Below are 26,814 nucleotides of genomic sequence, written 5' to 3'. Positions count from 1 at the left end.
ATTTAGACTTCTCCGGTTTACTCTAATCGATGTATGGTGGCATTTCCAATTAGCTTCCGAGCGTTTATCTTCATCTACTTCTGGGATCTGTATGGAACTAGAATAGACATGTGTATGATTAACCAACTCTCGCCATCTTAATCAACTAATCACTCAGATCTGACAATTAACTCTCGCTTTCATGCCAGAAATAAGATCATGCATTAGACATTGAATTCGTCTGCTCACATCTTCTCTATAGGTAGCTCTCGACTCCTATAGCGATTATGTTCTTCTGAAGCTAGGTATGGATGATCTGATACAGCACTCTCGTGGCTCTAATCGATCCTAGGTTCATAGAATAGGTCATGAATCTACTCTCATGCAATATGGACAACTTAGAAGAGATGAGATCCAAAATATGGTCTAGAAACTTAGAAATCCTAATCGATATGTATGTCTATCGAAATCTTCAAACAACTTGACTCTGTGGTACATGATGCAAGGAATGATAAAAGACATAGAAGAATGCAAAACAATGAAACAGAAAAGTTAATAAGATAAAAAGGAGAAAGAACAATGGATCTAGGGAAAAATTCCCATCTCCATCGCCTAACCCTAGAAAAACAAATTTTGGTGGCTCAAAATCTCATTACAGGAGCACACACCCGTTTAGGGCTGCTAAGAAATGTATTTATAGGTCCTAGGGTCTTGCAGTCTCATTTAGGGCTTCTCTGAAGAGGAATGGCGAAGTGGGCTTTGATGTTGGGCCTTGTGGCTCATCCTTAGGTCCACCGGGGGTGAGAGTCTTCCAAGGCAGGTAAAACATGGTTTTGCCGCGGGTGAGAGTCTTCTGCTATGGAAAGCTGGTTGTCTCCTCTTGATTGACTTTAAATTTGAGCTGGATCAGACGGTGAGAAAGTCTTCATTTGAGGCTGAACTTCTGACGGTCTGACTCTGAGCTGAAAAAGTGGATTTTTCCATTTTGCCATCATTTTCCTTAAGTTTCCTGAAAAGATCTTTGAAACTACAAATACATGGAAATCATAATAAAAGTTTCTAAAACTGATTTAAACCTTTGAAAAAGCATTTGAAATCAGTGGTGAAAATGGGTACAAATACGGTGTTATCAATGCGTTTCATGAAATGCATCAGTAACCATCTCATGCATCCTATCATGATCTAGACCTTGATCAGAATGATACTAATTAGGCTGATAATAATTTGATTCATCAAAATCAACATGAATTTGATAATTACTACTAGCAACTACCAGCATTCCCATGAGTATTACTACCATATCCTTCTCCATGTTGATACCAAACCCTCTATTTAATAAATGTGTCAACACGGTTTTGGTTAGAATATACCTTGTATTCTTGCATTTCAAACAAGGACAAAACATCTTCCCCCTTTCTTTGGTTCTCTCCATATTTGTGGCCTGATACATGAATATTTCCAACCCGTTCTTGAATTCTTCTGTCAACGCCCCTTCTGAATCTTTACGCATATACATCCAGCTTTTTAGCTCGTATATAGACATCTCAAAAAAACTCTCTCTCTCTATTGCTTATGTTCGAATGATGTTGTTGTGAATGAAATAAGAAACAAAGATGTATTTATAACAAAATTTCAGACATTACGATGCTTTTACGATGGTTTTTTACGTCGTACAATCATCGTAAAACCGTTGGTTATTTGCGATGATTTTTAAACCGTCGTAACAAACCATTGGAAAACGACAGTTTTCTTGTAGTGGTATACTCTAACCAAAACGGTGTGGACGCATTTATTAAATAGAGGGTTTATGCTGCAATATATTTTGGTATCAACATGGAGAAGGATATGGCAGTAATGCTCATGCGAATGCTGGTAGTAGTAGTAGTAATTATCAAAGTCATGTTGAATTTGATGAATCAAATCATTAGCTGTCTAATCAGTATCAATCTGATCAAGGTCTAGATCATGATAGGATGCATGAGATGGTTACAGATGCATTTCATGAAACGCATATTGGTAATGCTGTTGAGGATCCCAATATAGATGCTAAACGATTTTATGATTTGTTAGACAATGCTAATCAGTCAATCTACAAAGGATGTAGAGAAGGTCAGTCGAAATTATCGTTGGCAGCTAGGATGATGTCAATTAAAATAGATCATAACTTAGCTGAGGTTTGCATGGATGATTGGGCTGATCTTATGAAAGAGTATCTACCAGAGGATAATATGGCAGCGGCAACATACTATAAAATACAGAAGTTGATTTTTAGTCTTGGTCTACCTTCTGAGATAATAGATGTATGTGTTGATAATTGTATGATTTTCTGGAAAGATGATGATAAGCTCCAAGAATGTCGATATTGCCATAAACCAAGATACATGCGGCAAACTTCTGGGCGTAAAAGGATATCGTACCAACGGATGTGGTATCTTCCTATAACTGATAGCTTGAAATGGTTCTATCAATCTGAAAGGGCAGCTGCATCGATGAGATGACATACAGAATATACACAAGTAGATGGAGAAGTTGCTCATCCATCAGATGCAAAAGTGTGGAAACACTTCAATACGGTATACCAAGATTTTGCTAAGTTCTGAGATAATAGATGTATATGTTGATAATTGTATGGTTTTCTAGAAATATGATGATAAGCTGCAGGAATGTCGATTTTTCCATAAACCAAGATAAAGGCCGCAAACTTCTGGGCGTAAAAGGATACCGTACCAACGGATGTGGTATCTTCCTATAACTGATAGGTTGAAATGGTTCTATCAATCTGAAAGGACAGCTGCATCGATGAGGTGGCATGCAGAACGTACACAAGTAGATGGAGAAGTTACTCATCCATCAGATGCAAAAGCGTGGAAACGATTCAATACGGTATACCTAGATTTTGCTAAGTTCAAACGGAATGTTTATCTTGGTCTGTGCACTGATGTTTTAGTCCATTCGGTATGTCTGGTAGACAATATTCATTATGGCTTGTAATCCTGACCCCTTATAACCTTCTCCCAGATATGTGCATGCAAAGGAAATTACTTTTTTGAATATTTTGGTCACAGATCCCAATCATCCGAAGCGATCTCTTGATGTGTTTCTGCAGCCACTCATACATGAGTGGAATCAGTTGTGGTATACCGGTGTTCGAACATATGACTGTTCGAGGGGGAGAAATTTTACTATGCGGACTGTGCTTATGTAGATAATAAGCGTTTTCCCCGCATATGGTATGCTATCAGGATGGACTACACATGGAGGTTATCTTGTTCATATTCTTGATCGAACTGATGCGTTTCAGCTAAAACATGGTAGAAAAACCAGCTGGCTTGATTGTCACCGCATGTTTTTACCGGATAACCATCCATATCAGAGGAATTATTTAGGAAGAACAAAAGTGTATGTGTCCCTCCACCCATATATTTAACAAGAGCTGATATTGAAGCGCAAATCCAGCATTAGGGGGCAAAGGAAACCGTAACTCGTAGGGGAAACTGACACACTCCACCAAATATGCCTGAAGGTTATGGAGTTCATCATAATTGGCACAAGAAAAGTATTTTTTTGGTAACTTCCGTATTGGAAAGATCATCTGGTCAGACACAATCTTGATGTCATGCACATTATAACATCATGCATACAGTTATGAACGTGTCTGGAAGAACAAAAGACAATGGCAAGTCAAGATTGGACTTGCCTGATTTATGCAACAGAAGTGAGTTGCATATACTGAGAAACGGGAAAGCACTGGTTCCTGTATTTCGGTTGAGTGCAAAATAGAAGTCAACATTGTTCAAATTGGTTTTATCTGACGTTAAGTTTCCTGATGGGTATGTTTCTAATCTTTCGAAATCTGTTGAGAAGGGGGTAAAGTTTTCAGGGATGACAAGTCATAACTACCACGTTTTTAGGCAATGATTACTCCCATTTGCATTTGCTGAACTCTTGCCCAAAAATGTCCATGAAGCTGTTGGAGGTAAATTATTACTACTTAATTAACTGCACTATATTCTTATAATAATATGTACATTTTAAAATTTTAATATTATATATATATACATATGCATGCATTGGTGCTTTTTGCCGGGATCTTAGTACCCGAACATTATCAGATGATGTAATAGCACAACTGGAAAAGAATATCCCAATCTTGTTGTACAATTTAGAAAAGATCTTCCGCCATCATTTTTTGATGTTATGGAACACCTTCCTGTTCATCTCCCTCACGAAGCAGAGCTAGGTGGACCGGTTCAGTACAGGTGGATGTATCCGTTTGAGCGTTTCATGAAGCATCTTAAAGGTAAAGCCAAAAACCTAGCTAGAGTGGAATGTTTAATTGTGGCGGGCAGCTTAACTGAAGAGACTTCGCACTTTACTTCGTACTATTTTGCACCTAAAGTACGAATACGCAAAAGAGCTACCTGTTGATATGATGATGGAGGAGTTGGCCAAACATATGTAGTTGAGGGTGTACCTGACATATTCTCGCCGATCGGACGTTTTAGTGGAAAAGTAAAGGAAGTATGATGGTCTAATAAAAAAGATTATCACAGTGCACATACGTACATCCTGCTAAACTGCGAAGAGTTGTAATATATATATATATATGACGAAAATACGTCAAAAGTTATGTCGATTATACAACGATTATGATGGTATACAAATTGATGTATGCCATCGTAAAATCATTGGAAATTTTACGATGTTTTTATGACGGAATGGTACAATAAATAATAAATAATTTAATCAGTAATATTTTTAACTATCTATATATTCAATTTTGGAGTTTAAAAATATTAAATAATAGAATAAAGGGCAAAAGAGATTTAAACTTTTATAAAAGTATTTAAACTTTTATAAAAATAATAGAATAAAAATATTTAAAGTGCTTATTTTGTAATTCTAAACTCAAAAAATATCTTTTGATGTAATTATTTCTATAATTTTATGTATCAATGTAAAAAAAAAGTTAGGTACTTGAAAAGTTATTTTTTCGAAATTTAAATTTTTTATAAAGTGCCCTTAATAGCACAAAGTGCTTATTTTTTAATTCTAAACTCAAACAATATTTTTTGATGTAGTTATTTCTACAATTTTATGTATCAATGTAAAAAAAACTTTTACATACTAGAAAAGTTATTTTTTTCGTTTTAAATAAAATCCCTTCGATTTTCCATAAACGAGTTATTCAATTTTCAAACCGAAGCGACCCAACCCATTCTAAGAGCATCATTATCCCTAATACCCCAAATGGGTTTCTTAATAATTTTTTATTACTAAACATAGATTAAGAAACTTCTTAAGAAACTTAATGGTTTTAATTGTGCATTGCTAATACCCCATTGGGTTTCTTAAATAAAAATTTGTTTAAAGAAATATGTTTTATTTCAAACAAATATAATTATTTGATTACAACATTCATAACATTAACACTTAATACAGAAATTTGATTATTAAATAAAACATAGGAATAAAAACTCAATTATTTGGCTAATTTCCTCCAAAATGTTGCCATATATGCTCAACCAAATCGAATTTCAGTTGATGATGAATTTGACTATCCCGTACTCTTTCGAGCAGCCATCATATTAGTAACGCTTGAGGGCATATTCGTTTGAAACGTATTATCGACATTGCCACCTCCGCTTCCTTCTCCTTGTTCGAAATCTGAAACATCAAGTAGATTGTACCTGTCTCTTTCGTCTTCTACTATCATATTGTGTAATATGATACAAGCTCTCATAATTTTTCCAATCTTAGCCTTATCCCAAAAAAGAGCTGGATTTTTAACAATAAAAAATCGAGCTTGCAAGACCCCGAAAGCACGTTCCACATCTTTTCGGACAGATTCTTGACGTCAAGCAAAAGCATGTGCTTTTGCTCCTTGTGGAAGTGGAATTGATTGGACAAATGCTGCCCATTTTGGATAGATCCCATCTGTTAGATAGTATGTCAAATTATACTCCGTTCCGTTGACCGAGAAATTTACTTCCGGAGCTCGACCTTGTATGATATCATCAAAAACAGGTGAGCGATCAAGCACATTTATGTCGTTTAAGGTACCTGAGGGTCCGAAAAATGCTTGCCATATCCACAGATCATATGATGCAACCGCCTCTAAAACGATTGTGGGTTTTCCCGATCCTCGTGAATATTGCCCTTTCCAGGCGGTAGGGCAATTCTTCCACTCCCAATGCATACAGTTGATGCTTCCTATCATTCCGGGAAATCCGCGCTGCTCTCCAAAATTAAGTAAACGTTGAAGATCTTCTGGTGTGGGTCTTCTTAAGTACTCATCACCGAAAGTGTTTATTATTCCATCAACAAAATGTTCCAGACATTTACGACTAGTAGTCTCACCAAGTCGGAGATATTCGTCAACCGTGTGAGCTGCAGTGTCGTATGCCAAAAGACGTATGGCTGCTGTACACTTTTGAAGTGCAGAAAGACTAGACCTTCCGAGAGCATCTTTTTTCTGGAAAAAGTATGGGACTTCATTGGAAAGTTTCCACACAAAAATGCATGAACAGAGGCTTGTTCATCCTAAAACAGCGTCAGAAATAATTTGCGGGATATGTAGCATTTTCGCTAAAATAATCGTTCCATAATCGATTATGACCTTCTTCGCGCTCTCTCGCGATATAAGCTCGTTTTTTTCTTGATCTGGGTGCCTCTTGATTATCTTCATACTGAGTGCACAGATTTTCGTAAGTTTGAACAAAGAGATTTTGGAAAGTTTGATTAAACGAATCATGGAAATATTGATTAAAAGAATCATCAAATGATCCATCATTGTTGTTATTGGATGATGAAGCCATAATAACAATAGAGATAGAAGAAGAAGAATGATATATGAGAATGAGAAACGATGAGAAACGAAGAAGAATGAGAGATGTATGTTTCTCAAAAAGTTTATTGCCAATATATAGACAACTCATGATAATAATTCATACAACTAGTGGTGCTGAACATAGAATCCAACATGTGGTGTCAAATGACACAAAATACAGTTTTAAAAAGACACGAACAACATGACAAATTGCTTGTGACTATTATTTGTGTTCTTGTGCCCACCACCATTGTAATTATGTGCCGACCTGAAACTAAAAGACAACATAAACACGTAAATGAATCACAACCACAACCGAGCATTATAAAAAATATAACAACAATAACAAGTTTCTTTCAAATTTTTTTTAAAAAAACACAACTTGCAAATACATAAACTTGTAACCAAACACCAAAGACATAACCGACCATGCTTAAGCTTAAACTTGTTACAAGAACAAAAAAAACACTTGATTTGCAAGTTAACCGATCATGTTAAAAGATCTTACAACAAATACTAACTTAAACAACAAGAAGTTCACAACAAAAGCCACCACGAAAACACAATGAACAAGTTCACAACGATCAACACAAAAGACATAACCGATCATGCTTAAACAGAAATACAAATACTAAGTTAAAATAACAACAAGTTCACATCAAACAGAGGTTCAAATCAGTTCGCTTATCAGCTTCTTCTTCATATCTTCTTCATAATCAGTAAGGGTTTCTTTTTTCCCAAGGAGACATTGAAGTAGTGCCAGCTTAGTCATCTTTTCTTTATGAGCATTGTCCTTCTCCTTTATTTCCCACATTGTTTGGAACTCAGCCATTGGAACCTTCATCACTTCAATGCTCTTCTTTCCCTTTGCTTTTGAAGCCTTGACTCCTATAGGTCTGCTGTTTCCATTGTTTTCTTCTGCAGATTGCTCACCACCATCAACCTTTTTTCTTTTTGAGCTTCCAACCTTCTTACTATTTGATAGATCACACCATTTCTGGTCATTCTTGAGCTCTTTCCATGCATGTTCCAAGGTGAATTTCTTCTTGTACAGAGTGAAGAATATTTCATGTGCCATTTTTCAGAATATCATTCTCATTCATCCCAGATGCTCTCTCTCTAGTTGTCGACTCATAAGCACCACAAAACTTGGAGACCAAGTCATTAATCTTCTGCCATCTCTGTTTACACTGGATCGCAGAAGCAGCTTCCCATTTATCACCATTTGAATAGCTTCCAAAATAAGCAGCAATTCTTTTCCAGAAAGCCACAGACCTTTGTTCATTTCCAACAATGGGGTCTTTTGAAGTGTTCAACCAAGAGCTGATAAGAAGGATGTCATCCGCTGGAGTCCAGGTTCTCCTTTATTTTCGTTGTGCAGGGGAAGCATCACCTGGACTAGAAGCAAATGCAGGCTCTTCACCGAGGCTGGAGGCTAAACCGCAAAATGCACCATCTTGTTGGCTGTTAAGGAGGTCAATGAAGTTGGGTGTCTGTGAGTAAGGGTTTGTTGAATTGAAATCCATATCGCCTGGAAGGAATGGAATGAAAGAGTAAAATAAGAAAAGAAGAAGCAGATGAGATGAAGTTCAGATGAGAAGAAGAAGAAGTAATAGTAGTACACGGTGAAGGGTTAAAGTGATAGAAGTGAAAGCAGGACAAGAAAACAAATGTAAGAAGAAGCTGAGAAGTTGACAAGGAGAAGGACACACGAAGAAGAAGTTCAGAGGAGAAGTAGAAAGAAGCAAAAGCAGATGAGAAGCATCTGCCTTATTTACTGTCAAAAAGAGTTCATTCATTCAAGAATGAACATTGAATACACAAACTAACCACCTAGATTAGACATATATCTAACCCCTAACAAAGCATTCATCAACATTTCATTTAATATCTAACCAAACCATTATCTATTACTAACTATACATTTATGAGCTAACCAAACTGAGTTGAACACTGACCTTAACTAAGTCTCAGCCTTGACTCCAACTCATGTCGACGACCAAGCAAGCTGTTTCCATTGCAATCCGCCGAGCACCAGCTCATGTAAACAAAGACCAAAGACATAAAAGAAACAAGTTACAAAGGATTCATCCACTTTTAGATAACCCCAAATGATCAAACTAACAAGTACCAAACTAACAAACAAACTAATATCAACACACACATATATACTGATTAATCAATGTACAAATACATCTATACATGAGGATCTTTAACCAAATTCAGGAAACAAAATCATCTACACACATCAACCAATATCAACAAACACATCTACACATATCGATCTTTAACCAAAATCATCTACACACATCGATCAACACATCTACACACATCGATCATCTAAAGCCAAACAAACACCAATATCAACTAAACTCATGTACACACATCGATCAACAATTATTAACCCATCATATTCTTTGATTAATATAATCAAACACATAGAACTATCAAATGCAATCAATTAAAAAAACCAAGTTTAGACTTAGTTTACCTTCGTTGATGAATCCACCGTCGCCTTCAGGGAGCAAGGAGAGGAGCCGAATATAATTGGAGAGACATCGCCATGATGAGCCCGAATGACACATGCAACCGGCGGAAACATAGATCGGTTGGAGAGGAATCATCGAAGGAGGAGAGGATTCACCGACGTCTCCACCGATTCACCGACGTCTCCACCGATTCACCGATGTCTCCACCGACCTTTGACTCCAGGAAGACGAATCGGAGAATCCATGCATGTGACGGAGAGGAGCTTTGCTGGAGCCTTTTTTCTTCTTCGGAGGAGGAGCCTTTTTCTTCGTCGGAGGAGAAGAATTGTCGAAGGAGGATGGGTTTCATCGAAGACTGAAATGAGAAAGAAAGAACTTCATTTCTCTCTTTTTTTTAATCTAATGAAACCGTGCCACGTTTCAAGAAGAAACGGTTTTAATCGGCCCCAGATAAGAAACCAATTTTCATTTATTTCTGTGTTTTTGATTTTTTTTTTTAGTTGCATAAGAAACGCGGGACGAAACCGCGATAATATGCTCTAAGATTCCAAATTTCTCAGGCCCATGTACAACAACACCTACAAACACGTGTCATAATCAGAATGGTTTAGCCTACGCAGATGAGTTTCAGAGAGAGTTAAAGGGGAAAGCATGTCATTTGTCTCTCTCTTCTTTCTCCTAAAGCAAGCGCTTCTTCGTCCTCTTGGCTCGTGATTTCTCATTTCCTAATGAGAGCTTAAGACTTGAGTCTTCTTTGACGCTTAGACGACTCCGATATCAACCTCTCCCTGATCGCTTCTGATTCTCTTCCTGTATGTTTTTCCTTCCCTAATCTTTGTCTTTGATCGAGCTCTCAATTTTTTTAACGATGAGAACTAAATACTGGAATTTCTTGGATTCGGGTTTTGTAGTTGCATGCACAATCAGATTCTCCTATTTTAAATCTTCGAATGCGATTTTAAAATCTGAATTTTTTTTTGTTTCCCCTGTATTGTGAAGCAGCTTAAGGAAAATGATTCGGCTTAGTGTTTACGCGGGCCTTAGTTCCCTCGCAACATTAGCTGTGATTTACCATGCTTTTAGCAGCCGTGGTCAATTTTACCCTGCGACTGTGTATCTATCGACGTCGAAGATCAGTTTGGTGCTTCTACTCAACATGGGTTTGGTTCTAATGTTTAGCTTATGGAATCTGGTGAAACTTGTGTTTCTTGGTTCTCTTAGAGAAGCTGAGGTGGAACGTTTGAATGAGCAAGCGTGGAGAGAAATCATGGAGATTCTCTTTGCCGTCACTATATTTCGACAGGACTTCTCTGTTGGGTTTCTCTCTTTGGTTGTGACTCTTTTGTTGATCAAGGGTTTGCATTGGATGGGTCAGAAGAGATTAGAGTATATAGAGACTACTCCTTCTGTGACTTTACTCTCTCATGTTCGTATTGTTTCATTCATGGTGTTCCTTCTCGTCTTGGATGGCCTCCTTACGTATAGTTCTATACGGCAATTGATTCAGTCACGGAAAGCTTCAATGTCGGTGTTCTTCACGTTTGAGTAAGTTTCTTTGAATTTCATGGAATCAACTAGTTTTGTTGGGGGTTGATGTTATTAAGACAGGCTAGGAATCCTGTAAAGTGGAGCGTTAGGCTCTTTTGATTGCAAACAATTGGAGCTGAGTTTTGAAAATGTTTGAAAGTTTTTTTTGCGTCTGCCAAAACTTGTGAATTTGACATTGCTGAGTTGCATATGAGAAGGGTCTTTATTAAATTTTATCTGCCAAGAATTTTTTTGCCGAGGATAACTTACCTATTGGTTTAGATTTCATTGTAGACCTATATATGAATAGCTGCTATGTTTCAAATATGCTTCATACAAGTAACAAGTAGAACTGTGTGTGGCGGATATTTTTTTCATAATATTACCTTTGTTGATATTTAATGAAGTTTAGCTATGTATCCATCTGTGAATATGCCATTGGAAACCATGTGATAGTCCCCGCCTGTTTAGGACTTTGTTCGTACAACTAAGTCTTAGTGAACTTTGCATCGTACAGCCTAATTGATAATTTTATGTTTCAGGTATATGATTCTGGCAACAACAACTATCTCTTTGATTGTGAAGTATACCTTTTATGTCACTGATATGCTCAAGGAAGGTCGATGGGAAGGAAAACCAGTATACACTTTCTATCTGGAGCTTGTCCGTGACTTGCTTCACCTTTCCATGTATCTTTGCTTCTTCCTTATGATATTCATGTAAGTTTTTAGTCCATTCCCGTCTTTCTTTGCTCCAAAAATTAGATGTTATAAGGCAATTGAATCCTGACTAATTAACATGCTGAAGTTATTATATCACCACTCATAATCGCCTTATCTCTCTACAGTTATTTTGAGCTGGATACTTTCACAACTATATCTTTACATTTATGCACTTCTATACGTCTTCTCTTGATGACATTAGTTCTTCATATGTTTTTACTAGTAGACGATGAGAACCATAAATAAGAAACAATAAGCAGCCAGAAAGCCAAAACAATAGTTCTACTCAATCCATAGACCTGAGAATTTTTGTCAATCTTTACGCAATTATTCTGTGTATTCTGTGTACTCAATCCATAGACGTGATGGCTTTGATGACATTTTTGGTATGATATCCTAATTCGAGCATCACCTTTGTTGCATAGGAACTATGGCCTTCCCCTTCATCTAATACGGGAGCTCTACGAAACATTCAGAAACTTCAAGATTCGTGTGACTGATTACCTCCGGTATCGTAAACTCACTTCTAATATGAATGATCGGTTTCCTGATGCAACTCCCGATGAACTTAGCGCGTAAGTTCGAGAAATTCCCTAAAGATTTTTATGTTTTCAACTATTCTAAATATCTTACAAGCCATTTGAAACTACTTTTTCTTAACTTTTTTTTTTTCTTTTGATGACATGCTTATTCTTGACTTCGTTATGGTTATATATCATTGTTAATCTTTATGTGGGATTTGCAGAATTGACCCGACCTGTATCATATGCCGTGAAGAAATGACCTCAGCGAAGAAATTAATATGTGGCCATCTCTTTCATGTGCAATGTCTTCGGTCATGGTTGGAACGACAGAACACATGTCCCACTTGCAGAGCGCTGGTTGTACCAGCTGAGAATGCTACATCGTCAGCTTCTGGAAACCGTGGACCACACCAAGAATCCCTGCAGCAGGGTACTGATCTTGCTATTTATACATATTTCATAATGAATTGTATTAATTTGGACTCTCTCAGTTTTATTTGTTTCCTGAGGTTTTGGTATGGAAAATGACATCTGTACTTAACATGTTCAGAAGGTGAATCTTTTCAATTTTGAGATCATTGAGACAAATGATGCTCTACGGTTTGATTAGGAACAGGTACTTCAAGTTCAGATGGGCAGGGTTTTTCTGAAGCTGCTGCTGCTAGTGAGAATATGAGCAGGCACGAGGCTAGGTTTCGAGCTGCTGCTTCTGCAGCGTCCATATATGGGAGATCCGTTGTTTATCCATCATCTGCAAACCCACTAGTATGGTATGTGTGAAAAAATAGTACATAGTCTGCATCACCAAAAGATTCAACACGATTTTAGTTAGTTTCTTTAGAGTCTCCTAGTTTTAGCTATACGTGCCAGTTTTACGATCTCTTTTAATTCACCCGGATATTTCCATATGTTGTCTTGAATATATCATGTTAGCTCGGGACTTAGCTTGTGTAAGATTTTTCTTTTCTGTAACTTCTGTCATCATCCAGTATATGATGGTAGAGAAAGAACTAACACTAAGACTGAACATATGAAGGTCTCAAGGTTATTCATTGCTTCCACAGACAGAGCTAGAAGCTCAGAAGAGATTTCTTGAGTCCGAAATCGAGGTACGTTGATATTTTGAACAAAAATAACCCTTTTTCGTTAACGTCCCAAGAGTTTCTATCATATTGCTTTTCTGGGTAGGTGTTACAAAACCAACTTCGGCTACTCCAAAATTCGGCAACTGTAGATACGAAAGGAAAGTCGGTTGCGGAAACTGCAGATTAAACCATCAAAGCAAAATGTGGTGGTCTTATTAGAGGTCATCACGTAAACAAAAAGATACAATCTAACCTGTATTTTAGGATTTTAGGGTAAAAAGAGAAACCAGAGTGAACCTCAGAATCTATTTTAGGGTATTTATGGTTTTGCTTTGATGGTTTTTCTAGCGAGGATTTCAAAATGTACATGTTGGGGGGTCTCAAGAGAGCGTGGAACAGACGTAACAAGCCCAACAACAATTGTCTCGATATTAGCTTTTCTTTAAGTATTTCCTTCCAATATATATTTAAGCTAGCCTGTATTCGATCTGGAAATAGTGGGTACCCAGAGAAACGATCATTTTACTAAGGCCTGTTCGTTTTTTTATCTAGATGCTGCATCTAGATATTTGTATCTAGATCAGCTCTGATCTAGATGCTGCATCATTTTGGAAACTAGGTTTTGTATCAAGATGCTATGTTTAGATATAAAATTGTTCGTTTGTGAAAAAATAATTGTTCGTTTGTGAAAAAATAGTTGGATGCAAAATATATCAAATAATTAAAAAGGACATACTTTTGAATTATTATTTTTTAATAAGTAATATTTTTATCAAATTAAGTTTTAAAAATACATGAAAAAAATAATTTTGCATTTTTTGCAGCAAAACATGTTTTTGCATATTTGTCGGGAAACTTTTTTACTGAAATTTGAATTTTTGATAGAAACAAGATATTGCGTTTTTGACAGAAAATCGAGTTTTTGAATTTTTGGCAGAAAATCGAGATTTTTCTTTTTTAGTGGGAAATCAAGATTTTTTGTTTTTGGCGGAAAACAAAATTTTATATTTTCGCGGGAAACCAAGATTTTTGTTATTGGGGAAAATTTTGTGTTTTTGGTGAGAAATCTAGATTTTGCGTTTTTGGCGCGAAATCGAGATTTTGCGTTTTGGCGAAAAACCGAGATTTTTTTTGTTTTTGCGAGAAATCAAGATTTTGTATTTTTTTAGGGAAATCAAGATTTTGCGTTTTTGGCGAAAAACCGAGATTTTTTCGTTTTGGCGAAAAATCGAGATTTTCCGTTTTTGGCGAGAAACCAAGATTTTTTGTTTTTAGCGAAAAATCGAAAGTTTTGTTTTTGGCGATAAACCGAGAATTAACATTTTTGCGGGAAATCAAGTTTTTTTTTTGTTTTTTTACGGAAAATCGAGATTTGTGTTTTAGCGAGAAATTGAGATTTTGTGATGTTTGTGGAAAATCGAAATTTTGCGTTTTAACGGAAAATCGAGATTTTGAGTTTTTAGTAAAAATTGAGATTTTGCATTTTTAGCGGAAAACGTGATTTTGCGACTTTTGCAGGAAATCAAGATTTTGAAAAAAATAAGATTTTGCGGTTTTAGAGCAATTTTTTTGTTTTGATAAGAAATTATTTTTTAACTAAAAAATAATTTTTTAAGGATAATTATGAATATATTATAATGAATGATATTTTAGTCTTTTGGTTTTGAGATGCTAAATATACATCTAGACTACATTTTTCATTATCTCAAATATCTATATTTGAGCATTTGCATTCAGATTCAATATCCAGATATTAGTTCTAAAGTGTCCAAACGAACAACATTTGAACATTTACATCTAGATGCAGCGTCTAGATGCAAAAACGAACAGTGGCTAAATATAAGAGCAATAGGATGGAAGGCTCTTATCATATATACAAGAATTCAATTATATTTGCGTTTGACAATCTCTCATTGCCTTGATGTTCGAAACAGGTCTTAATCTTGGATCGAGACCAATAAAATGTTGTTATGGTCATTTGAGAAAAGTTTGTGCAATTGTAATATTTTTACTTAAGTTTTAATTGGAGTTTTCTTATGAAGGTTTTTAACTAGACAACCGCAGACAAATCACGAAAACACATAAAAGATAATGTTACGAGGATAAGAAATTTGTTTTGAAAATGCGTTTGGAACCTAGTGACATAGTAACAGAATCTAGAGATAAAGTAGAAGGTAGTAAAAGGTAAATTAGTTATGATTTATGGTTAGCCTAGTCTCTTTGGATTTGTTTCAGTTTTTAAATTATTACTAGGAATTAACCCGCATATTATGCTGGGTAATGATGAGGACATCAAGTCATCATCAGACCTGAAGCAAGGAATCAAGGAACAAGGAGATGAGAACATGGAGCCAAGACGAACTAAGGAGACATGTGAGCTTTGTTCAGCACAAATGAAGACCAATACTGACCGTTCCAGCTCAACAAACATTTGGGATATTTACTCATCACGTCTAGAGCATACCACGAAGAAGAATCATCCCAAAAGCCTTCCACATGAAGAAGATATTGAAGATACACTCAGGCAGATCTTCAAAGGATCCGATGGAGACATACGACCACTTATTGAATCCCTCCAACCAAACCAGAAGGATATAATACATGAAACCACTTTCTATGCCATCTGGATCCAGCATTACAGGAGCAACACGAGGTTAAATTATATCAGACTGACCCTGAGAAAGATGAAGTTGTCACTAGCTTCACTCCCATCCAATACTGACCATTACAGGAGCAACACGAGGTTAAATTATATCAGACTGACCCTGAGAAAGATGAAGTTGTCACTAGCTTCACTCCCATCCAAGAGGAGCCACCAGATCCTACATTGAATCCAAATATCGTGTCAACAAAAGAAATAGAACATACCGAGACTTCTGATCTGGTAAGTAGCACGTTTCCCTCATTTATTTCTGATGATTTGAAGTCTGTGCTAAAGAATCTGCTAAAGCCAGAAAACTGTGAGAATATTAAAGAAACCGTTTCTTATATTGAACCACAAAACTATGAGCCACTTGTGGTTTCACATAAAGTTAATGAAATGATCCAACCTGAATCACGTTTCTATGTTTCTAGTAATACCATGACTGCTATAACACACTTGTTCTTTGTCAAAAGTGTCAAGGAAATTGAAGGTACAGGAAAGAATCAACAAAACTCTAATTTGCAAAGGTTCAATGGACACATGACGTGTGAAAAAGGGGATTTCACCAAAGTGAACGACTTGCTGCCCAAAGAAGTCGGCAACAAAAATTGGAGAGGTGTCATTGCTTCTTTTCTGATCAAAGAAGAACAACCAGATGCCCAACACCGACCATGCCCAAGCTACACCCGCACAATGAGTGAAGGTATTTCTCTGAACCCTCAAACAATTCAAGGTACTAACTTGACTTATCTATGTGCAGGTAAACAAGTTTTGAGGACAAAACTTCTTGAAGAGGGAGGATATGATGAGGACATCAAGTCATCATCAGACCTGAAGCAAGGAATCAAGGAACAAGGAGATGAGAACATGGAGCCAAGACGAGCTAAGGAGACATGTGAGCTTTGTTCAGCACAAATGAAGACCAATACTGACCGTTCCAGCTCAACAAACATTTGGGATATTTACTCATCACGTCTAGAGCATACCACGAAGAAGAATCATCCCAAAAGCCTTCCACATGAAGAAGATATTGAAGATACACTCAGGCAGATCTTCAAAGGATCCGATGGAGACATACGACCACTTATTGAATCCCTCCAACCAAACCAGAAGGATATAATACATGAAACCACTTTCTATGCAATCTGGATCCAGCATAGGCACGCGGGGAAATGGAATCAGTCCAATTAGAGTTCAAACATAAGAGTTATTCAGCTTACAAACCGGGTTATCTCCAATAAACCCGATTTGGACATTTGCGCCTTGATCAAAGAATTCCGACCAAACAAGGACGAATCAAGCTATGAACCCGCTTGTTTTGGATTCTTCATTCATCAGAGAATCCAGGAGAAATGGAATCATACCGAGACCGGTTTTGGTTGGAAAGTTATTCAATTTCTAAACCAGAGGATTCCCGGCTTGCCTTATTTGGAACCTTCCGGGTTTTGGAGACTTCAAACATATCAGTGGCGCCCAGGAGACTCTGAGTTACTTCTAGAAGCTTTCTACAACATCCTAAGGTGCACCAACATGCATTGGATCAGGCGGATCCAATTGAGTTCTCAATTAAGCCAACCGGAGCCGTTTAAGGAAAGAATGAAGACTGACCGGTTCAATCTCTTACAAACCCGATTTTGGCGACCAGGAGAGTTTCTTATACATGTAGAGGAGTCTACAAATGTCTTACCATGCTCCAGAAACCACAGGATCAGGCGGATCCTCATATTTGTACACTTTCCTTTTTCGGAAGCATTCACACTTGGAGGAATATCTCACCAACGGCTCTTTTCTCTTGAATGCTACGACTTGGACGTGTTTTATGAAGAAACTAATGTGCCAGAGAAGCTCACCTATCCCCTCAAACCGTCCAGATACAAAGGCTACATCACTTCCTCTATTTTGGCCGATTCTCGCCATAATAGCTCCAACGGCTATATTCTCTTATTGCTAAGATTTCTTTTCTTCTTTTTAGACTATAGAACGTTGTAAGAGCTTTATATAAAGCTCATTATATCATTTGTACAAATCACCATTCAATCTTAAAGTAATAAAGCATTTTCGTTTTTTCTTCAAAGAGAGTTCTTTGCAAGAGTTGTTTCTTTTGAATATTGTGTGTGATTCACATTGTTCATTAGAATTCTTGGATTAAACTATTTGTGTGATTCAAGTAGTTTGTTCGATCACTTGATAGAGAGAGTCTATCATCAACAGATTGAGTGAGTCAATCATCCTATCATCGCGCCATCTCTACCATCTATTCCACCTTCCGCCAACAAAGCTTGTTGTCTTTGACAACCTTGTGAATTATAAGACTTGGTGTGATTCCAGTCTTATATCATTTGGTATCAGAGCACAAGTTCCTATCAAGGTGCTTTTGTTCTTATCTTTTGCTTTTTGTTATTTCAGTTTTTGTTTCATCATAAAATTTTAAACCCATAAAAAACTTGTTTCAGTTTTGTTTTCATTGTTTTTGTTATTTGATTTCTTTTATAAACACAAAAACCAAAGAAAAATTATTTATTTGTTTTATTTAATTTCGTTTCATAAAAAGAAAATCCACAAAAATATTTGTTTTTATTGATTTCTCTTTATTTTTAGTTTTTGTATTATTTCCATTTTTACAACAAAAAAAAAGAAAGAAAACTCATTTTTGCCATTTTCTTATTTTTGCAAAATTTATCTCTTTCAATTTTCTGTTTTTATTTGTTTTCTTCCTATAAATCGAAAATCAAAATAATGATTTTTTTCTTGCTTTCGTTCTTGTTTAATTTGCTTCAGTTTTATTAAGTTTCAAGTTTTCATAAAAAGAAAAGCTATTTAAAAAAAAAAAAAGAGAAATTTTCCATTTAATTTTGTCTTAAATTTTTTTCTCCCATATTTGTTGATATGCTTTTGATTCATCTCTTGTGTCGTTCTCTTTAAACTTTCAAGACCACGACATAGAGAAACAATGGAGTCTTATTACATGGAGAAAGAAGAATTCTATACATACGATTCTGATGGGAGCCAAGAGGATAGTTTGAATGAAGACATAAGCTCCAACGAAGCTGAACATGAAAGAGAACCATGGCATGAAGATGATTATCCATAATTGGATTTCGAGGATGAGCAAGGCTGCCAAGAGATTGCACCAAAGGCACCTGACAACACATGGAGTTTCACTTATCAAACCCCACACAAATCCGAACCTGTAGTGACTTATGATTTTGATTATAATAGGTCTCAGTTTCGTGGATTTTCAGGTGGTAGACGTAATCCCCTAGCATGGAGAGAATCAAGAACTACAACGACAACAGGAGGCAAGATGAACCAAGGCGTCAAGCTAGACCCATTGCAAGCCAACTCCACCCGCACCTACAAGACAAAATTCAGGTTATCTCTAGATAAAGGTTATAATGAAGATTACAAGTCTCGTTCTCTCACTTTCTCAGGTTTTAGCAAAGAACCAGAAGAGTATCTACGATGGGAAACAAATATGAAGCAGTGGTTAAAGTCTCACAATATCCCCAAAGAAGAGAAGCTATCTTATGCTCTTGATACGTTGGTTAGTAAAGCTTACCAATGGTGGGTACAAGACAGAGCAAGGACGTGTTACACCAACCCAGTCCTTAATTGGGGAGATCTCAAGGCAAGGATGTATAGAGATTTCGTGAAGAAGCACCAAACACGAAGACACATCACCACAAAGCCTATGTACCAAGCAACGCCAAAGAGTGTGATGTCAACACCAAAACCCCAACCTTTTGGTGAGCACAAGCAACCTAGCTGCCTTGAACCAAGAAAAGTATTTTCAAACGCTTTGAAGAAAGAACCAGAGGCTAAGCAACCAGTTCTAGTAAAGGAGATTCAACAAAAGCCTATCCCATCACCCTTACTTGAACCGCAAGACACACCAGCTCAAGGTAAGTCCTCTAACTCTCTAAATTTAAAAGATCCAACATGTTATAGGTGTCATAAGAGATGACATTTTGCTGCAACTTGCCCTGAAAGAAAAGTAATTAAAATTGCTACACCTGAACAGAAATTGAATTCAAACGAATTTAATACTTGCTTTGTTCAGCCTAGTTTTGAGATTTTCAGTTCAAGATTGATGCACTTGTCTTTGCCAGAGGTTATTGATGCAGGAACAGCACATGACTGGGAGGAAAAAATAGGCCACGAAACCAGCACTTTTGATCCAAAACACAAGAGTCTAAATGAGCCACCACCATTTGTTGGCCTAGCTGCGGATCAAGGAAAAACAGAGGACAAAGTTTCATCAGCAAAGAAAAACAGGTAATGTTTTTTTAATTATCTTTAAATTTAATTTAATTTTTTGTTAAATTAAATTGGTGGTAAATGTTCTTTACCAAAAAAATATAAATAAATAAAATCGGTGACAATTAGATAACAATACATATATAAATATCACACAACCGATATTTACTTGTATATATATTATTATGCGGTTTAATTATTAATATCTTTTTTAAATATGAAAGTGATATGATATTAATATATATATATATATACTTATATACATATCAACATGGATTAAAATCTAATATATATATATATACATAAAATAAAAAATTTAATTGTGAATATTTTATTAGAGATCAAGCTATCATTTTTAGTTAATAACTTATATAATATGTGTTAACAATGATTATATATAAGATTGTCAAAATAGAAAAAGCCGTCTACTTAATATATTTTACAATTTACTAAACTATTTTTTGGCCAACCCGTTAAAAAAAAATAATTTAAATTTTGAAAACATAATTTCATTTTTTATATAAATTATTGAACTGATTTTCGAAAATGATACTAAATAATAATGAAAATACAAATGAAAAATATTGCAAAAATTAATTTTTTCATATATATGGATTGATTATTATTTAAAATAATAGAATATATTTTAATATTTTAATAAGTAAAGAAACTAAATATACTTTTGATTTATATCCATATATTTAATTGAGCTTTCTATATTTGTAAAGTTTGTTTAAGTAATATCTTCTAAGTAAAGGTTTATTTATGTAATATCTTATAAATAAATGTTTATTTATGTAAAATATTCTGTAATATCTTACAAATAAAGGTTCATTTATGAAATGTCTACTCAAATAATAATATAGAGACTGTTTTAAACAATATATTTTGAGAATAACAAATTATATATATGATAATGGATAAATTGATATCACTTATCAATTACCCAAATACCTAGCCATTGTAGTATTTGGGGATCAATCCAAGTAAGCCAAAACTACCCTAAGAATGCAATAAATTACTTAAGTTAAACAAATTAAGATGAAAGGTTTTGTCTAACAACTTAAATGATTCAAATTAAGAAAACAAATTAATTAAACAAGCACACAAGCTAAACAGTTAATAAACAAGCAATTAACAATAATAAAAAGATGAATCATTAGGTGAGATCATTGATTGTGGGTAAATCTAAATGTGATCTAAGATGTTAAAACCAATAATTATTAGCTTAACTTTAGCTCTAGATCACTAATTCACTTTTATGATGCTAATCACTTTTCTAATTATTTGATGCAGCGAGATATTATTTACAGAATTTTTATGATTCCAGTTTTTACAGAATTATTCTAATTAAAATTAATATTAGTTAACAATTTTGATTATGCCGTTTATGGCTGTAAAATCAAAGAGGGAAAACTGGAATCATAAAAATTTTGATTATTTTTATGGGTTTGCGTAGGGTTTTGAAAACAAAAAAGTTCGTGTAGTTTTCTGGCAAAAATTAAATATTTGAGCTATGTTTTGGTATTTTTCCTATTTTTTCAGAAAATGAATATTACTAATCATTTTTTTTTGCTGTGAAAACTTGAAATTTAATTTGATGGTTAGAGTATTCTCATTGGGGATATCTTAATAAGTATCTCAATTTAATAAGGTATTAAAAATTATAAAAAAAATAACTTCAACAAAAAAAATGCTAAAGATCGGTTTTCAAATGAGAACTTTTGAGAACCTTTTGAGGACTTCTCTCATGTGACATATGTCAGTCTCTAGATGGTTCATTTTTTTAATAAATCATATATTCAACATTTTAGAATATAGTTAAATAGTACATTATTATTTTTTTAGTTTGTATAATTTTATAAATCATAAAAATAAATTATCTATATATCCATATACATTAAGTATATATAAATTTTTTTTCCTCAAAAGATTGGATCGATCATTTGGCTCTTCTATATATATATATATTATTGTGGATAAATTCGTTCCTTTTTACATGAATGAACTGCGTGCTAGCACGTAGCATCCAAGACTTTTTTACAGGCATGGCCCTCCTGGGTCAAATTAGGATTCATATTGGACTCACGGTCTAATATGACCTAAGCTAACTACCTTCTTTTATGCTGTACAGGGGGAAATGTGGGATCTACGGCTAGTTTATGAGTTATCACCTCGGGGTTCACCCTCAACATATCTTCTTGATTCCATGCGAAACAGTCTCGGTGCTGGGACAGGAACCGCATGATATCTTCCCGGGCCTTGGGGGTCAAGTTTTGCCTCCAGCCTTAACTTCCCCTCAGGCTGGTCCGGCCATATCTCGACTTCCATGGTTTCTTCCTCGGTAGTCATCTTCACTTTTAGTTTTCTATCTTGAGAGTGTTGCCCCCCTTCTTCTAGCGCCAAACTGTTTAAGAGATTTTAGTCCTCTGCAGGGCAAGTCTCCTGCAAAATCAGAAAGCACGTGAAAGCCTGGAAAACACGATAGGAGTGTGTTTTCCGAAGGCTCTCCGACGCTCAAGTCAGAAAACAATAAAAGAGTCCACAAAGTGGCTAATCAGGGAGAAGAAAGATTTCGGAAAAAAAAAAGAAGGAAAATGGGCCAAGCATTCCTGAGAAAGGTGGAATCGACTCGGGCCTTTAGGTGGTGATGGGCTTTTTGAGGTGAAAAGAGAAGAAACAAAAGAGCTTGTGGATGGAAATGCTCCACGGTTTAGGGACTGCCGTAGAGAGAAATTGATGAGGTTGTCGGAGCAATGACAGGAAAGTATAATATGTTAGAGCTTGATAACACCGTATTTTGACCACTTTTATGGATCATAATTATGTCTTATGCAGGTGTTTTAACTCTGTTTTCAATGGTTTTTAAAGTGTTTTCAATGTTTAGAGTTTCAAAAGACTTTACAGGAAATTTGGGCAAAAGATATGCAATTTGGAACAAATGAGCAATTTTGGATAAATGCAGACCGTCAGAAGTATGGAAAGCGATGAAGATCTTCTCACCGTCTGATCACCCCCAAAATTTGAGACAGCATAGAGGATCCAACCATCATTCTAATGCACTTGGTTTGGAGAAAATCTAACGGTTAGATCTTCAGATACTCCCGATGCAAGAATGACAGAAAATGCAGTTCCAGAAGAGAGCCGTGTGCCGGGACCGCGGCCAACACCCATTTTCCCGCGGGTAGAGCCACCGCGACCGCGAAACTTGGTCGTTCACTTTCCAGACGACTTAATTAAAGCCCAGATGAATTTCTTTCGTTATTTTTGAAGCCCTTAGTGTCCAGGACCACTCCAGAAGCTATAAATACCCTCTTTAGGTCATTCTAAAGAGGGAGACGAATAGAAACACATACTTAGAGAGAGAGAGAATTCGTGTGGAACCCTAGAGGCCGCCGCCGTCGATCCCGAAGAAGGAGCCACCGCTGGAGTGCAATCATCGCGCCTCCACCTGCAACTCTGTTCTTCGTTTTTCTTCCTTCTTTTCTTTAATTTCCTACACTTTCAATACTCTATGATGCTTTGTTACAATATGTTTGAGTAGTTACCCAGTTGGGTTTAAAGGGATTGTTCAAAGGGAATTTCATGTGTCTTTGCTTATGAATCGATAGATTTAGGGTTTATAATCTTCTAGATGTTCTTCGTTTGCCTTTAATCTTACTGCATGATTCTTTTCTGGCCACTTAGAAGCCGATCTGATATGATATGTTGCGAAAGCTTTCATTGATTGTCTGAACTAGGGTGAAACGAGCGATTATTCTATAGGAGTGGAAACCTACCTGTAGTTGAGTTGTGAATGTTGATGAGTCTTGTTCTGCTATTGCATCTTCTCCCTTTCAGGATCAGAGTGGAAACCTACTGATCAGGGTTGCGAGAGATAGTTGTTTAATGCTGCGAAAGTAGGCTATTCATACTTCCGTGCCTCGAGTTCTAGAACATACGTAGTTGATTACCTTTATCACTTGTTTAAAATCGACATAGCTTAGTCCATGAATCCCTGCGAATTACCCTTGAGCCCCAACGTTTGTTTTTCATTGCTTACAACCTTCAATTCTATTTGCTTTTCAATTGCTATTTACTTGCCTTCATTCGCTTTTGTTTAATCGATTTTACTTGCTTGCACTTGCTTTCGTTTTTATTTGCTTTTACTTGTTTAGCTTTCTAGTTTAGATTTAGTGACAACCAAAACCCAAAACCAAAACCTTTTTAGTTCTAGTCTGATTTAAGCATAGCCGTGAATTCGTACTGAAACAACTAAGTCTCTGTGGATCGATACCCTAAGTACTACAGCGCACATCTGTGCACTTGCAGACATTTAGGGGTTATAAATTTAAAACATAAAGCTTAGTAAAACGAAAACAACAAACCCCGTTTACAATCGCAATCAAGTATTTGGCGCCGTTGCCGGGGTCTTTGATTTGTTTCGTTGCGAATCCCAGCTTAAATCCATTAGAACACTTGTTTACTTTTACTTTTTCTTTTGAATTTTTCAGGTTTCTCTGCGATGAGAGACCGGGAACAAGTTCCTGGGACTCTTGGTGATCCACCAAATTGTGTGGATGGTGATCCAAGCGACGATGACCTGACTGATGATGAGTTTGAAGAACCGATTTATGATGACAATGAGCTAATTGGATCGGTCAAACACAAAGATGATGATGAACTGATTGGAAGTTTCAATTCACTCGAAAAGTTCATGGGAGATCGAAGAGCTATTCAACCAGCCTTACCAGAGGATGGCAAAACCAAAATCAAGGTACCCTATATCCATTTAGTTCAACAAAATCAATTCCATGGTTACAATTCCGAACACCCGATTGACCATATCAAGACGTTTGAAGAATTATGTGCAACCATTACAGCAAATGGGGATTACCACAAGTGTAGTCTTTTCCCATTCTCTTTGAGAGATAATGCCAGCAAATGGCTAAAATCTTTGCCACCTGCTTCACTAAAAATGTGGGCAGCGTGTAGAACTGCTTTCCTAAATCGTTTTTATACTAGAAATCGTTCAAATCTCTTAAGAAACAAGATAAAAACTTATAAACAAAAAGAAGATGAAGATCTTTTAGAAACTTGGGAAAGATTTAGGGAATACCAAAGAGATTGTCCACACCATGGATATACCGAGGAATACCTGCTGGGTATCTTCTATCGCGGTATAACTCCAGAGTTACGACACTTTTTCGATACAGCAAGTAATGGAGACTTCTCAACTAGATCTGTAGAAGATGCTCACATTTTCATCAAAAATTTCGCAATCATCATCCGAAATCAAGTAACCTTTGGTAGTTCTGCACTTCCTGAGAAGAAAGAAAAAATTTCGGAAGTTATGAAGTGTCTCTATCACTTAATGAGTCATCTTGGATTGCAACAACCAAATAAGGTACACAATACGTGTAACTTTGACGGCTGGGACAACCCAATGGATTCTTATGATCAAGGGATGGTTAACACTGCAGAAGTCTATCAAATTCAAGATTTTCCATTCGTTTCTGATCACCGCGGGTCCATTCATCCGGACCGCGGCAAACCATGCTTTCACCGCGGACGTGATGATGCTGACCGCGGCCAAGACCTGTTTCACCGCGGTCACGAGCTTTCTGACCGCGGGAAATTGTCTTCCGAGTTTGACTGTAAATCATCTTCCGAACCAATCTTGGCTATTCAATCTAATCCTGTTCCACATCCTAGTTTTCCTCCTTCTGAAGCTGAAAACATAAACAAAAGAATTCTAGAGATTGAAAAATCTAGGTCTCAAGAGATTAGTGATATTAGATCTGAACTAAAACGATGCAAGAAGATTTCAATGAATAATTTTCCACCCTCCTTAGCCTGATGATCAAAAATAATTCTAGAAACATAGAAAATTCCGAAGAGGAGCCAAGTGAAAAATCTTTCGAAAACTCAAGTGAAGCAGATCCCTCCGATCATGTGAAAGCTATCACACTTAGGAGTGGATTAGCTTACAAAGAGCCTGAATTTCCTAAAGATCCCAAAGATGAGGAAAAAGGTAAGGAAAAGGAAAAAGAAAGAGAAAGAATCACGATTGAAGATGTTGAAACAGAAGTGGTAGGAGAAAAGGGTGGAGAAGAAGTAAGAGAAGATACGTCCCGGGAAATTCTCGGAGAAGACCCAATTCCACCTCCACCAAATCGTGTCTATAAACCTAAACCTCCATATCCTAGAGCCTTAAGAGCCCCTAAGAAATAGAAAGAAAAAGCTAAGCTGAAAGAGTTAATCGATCAATTAAATGTGAGATTACCTTTCGTCGAAGCTTGTGCTATGATTCCTGCTTTAAGAAAATACATGAAGGGTATTCTAACAAATTCTTTAACTCTTGAAGAAGGCGTTATGATGATAACCCATGAATGTAGCTCTATCCTGCAAAGCCGAATCCCTTAAAAGAAAAACGATCCTGGAAGCTTTGAACTTTCATGCACCATCAATGATGTAGCTTTTGAACGTGTCCTCTGTGATTTAGGATCTAGAATAAATATGATGCCTCTTTCAGTAGCAAAACGTTTAGGACATCACACTTTCAAGCCCACTAAAATTTCTTTAGTACTAGCTGATCGTTCCGTTAGACAACCTGTAGGTATCTTAATTGATGTTCCTGTAGAAATCGAAAAATGTTCCATACCCACCGATTTTGTAGTTCTAGAACTAGAAAGAGAACCTAAGGATCCACGTATTCTTGGACGACCATTCCTATCTACAGCCGGAGCCATAATCAATGTTCCTGAAGGAAAAATCGA

General features: G+C 36.2%; 1 protein-coding gene, 1 long non-coding RNA gene and 1 other non-coding gene across 5 annotated transcripts; 1 reads left to right on the top strand and 2 right to left on the bottom strand.

Moving 5' to 3' along the window:
* Positions 1-7,282: 7,282 nt before the first annotated feature.
* On the bottom strand, positions 7,283-9,665 carry LOC18015346. Its single transcript, XR_002899250.1, has 2 exons — positions 8,767-9,665; positions 7,283-8,339 (listed from the first exon to the last, which is right to left on the bottom strand). It is a non-coding gene; the product is annotated as an uncharacterized LOC18015346 (long non-coding RNA).
* Positions 9,666-10,302: 637 nt separating this feature from the next.
* Positions 10,303-13,818, top strand: LOC18015345 (ERAD-associated E3 ubiquitin-protein ligase HRD1B). Of its 3 annotated transcripts, none has more exons than XM_024154829.1 (7): positions 10,303-10,842; positions 11,367-11,543; positions 11,972-12,121; positions 12,292-12,500; positions 12,681-12,840; positions 13,107-13,179; positions 13,259-13,818. In XM_024154829.1, the coding sequence occupies exons 1-7, from the start codon at positions 10,310-10,312 to the stop codon at positions 13,340-13,342; spliced, it is 1,386 nt and encodes a 461-aa protein (XP_024010597.1). In that variant the 5' UTR covers positions 10,303-10,309; the 3' UTR covers positions 13,343-13,818. The 3 variants fall into 3 exon arrangements, with proteins under 3 accessions (XP_024010597.1, XP_024010598.1, XP_024010599.1); XM_024154830.1 differs by having other exon boundaries at positions 10,310-10,842; positions 12,687-12,840; XM_024154831.1 differs by having other exon boundaries at positions 10,310-10,842; positions 13,504-13,809.
* Positions 13,819-25,072: 11,254 nt separating this feature from the next.
* LOC112086087 lies at positions 25,073-25,180 on the bottom strand. The gene has a single exon (XR_002899309.1). It is a non-coding gene; the product is annotated as a small nucleolar RNA R71 (small nucleolar RNA).
* Between the last annotated feature and the right edge of the window lie 1,634 nt (positions 25,181-26,814).

Source organism: Eutrema salsugineum, unplaced genomic scaffold (genome assembly GCF_000478725.1).
Source record: "Eutrema salsugineum unplaced genomic scaffold, Eutsalg1_0 scaffold_24, whole genome shotgun sequence".
Lineage (NCBI taxonomy): Eukaryota > Viridiplantae > Streptophyta > Magnoliopsida > Brassicales > Brassicaceae > Eutrema > Eutrema salsugineum.
This window is presented reverse-complemented; position numbering and strand designations above follow the sequence as displayed.

Excerpts from the sequence above, each read along its gene's own strand:
- LOC18015345 (XM_024154829.1), top strand. The coding sequence starts at position 10,310 with ATGATTCGGCTTAGTGTTTACGCGGGCCTTAGTTCCCTCGCAACATTA. Across the intron at positions 12,122-12,291 it reads ACTCCCGATGAACTTAGCGC|AATTGACCCGACCTGTATCA; the intron begins GTAAGTTCGAGA and ends TGGGATTTGCAG. Across the intron at positions 13,180-13,258 it reads TTCTTGAGTCCGAAATCGAG|GTGTTACAAAACCAACTTCG; the intron begins GTACGTTGATAT and ends TTTTCTGGGTAG.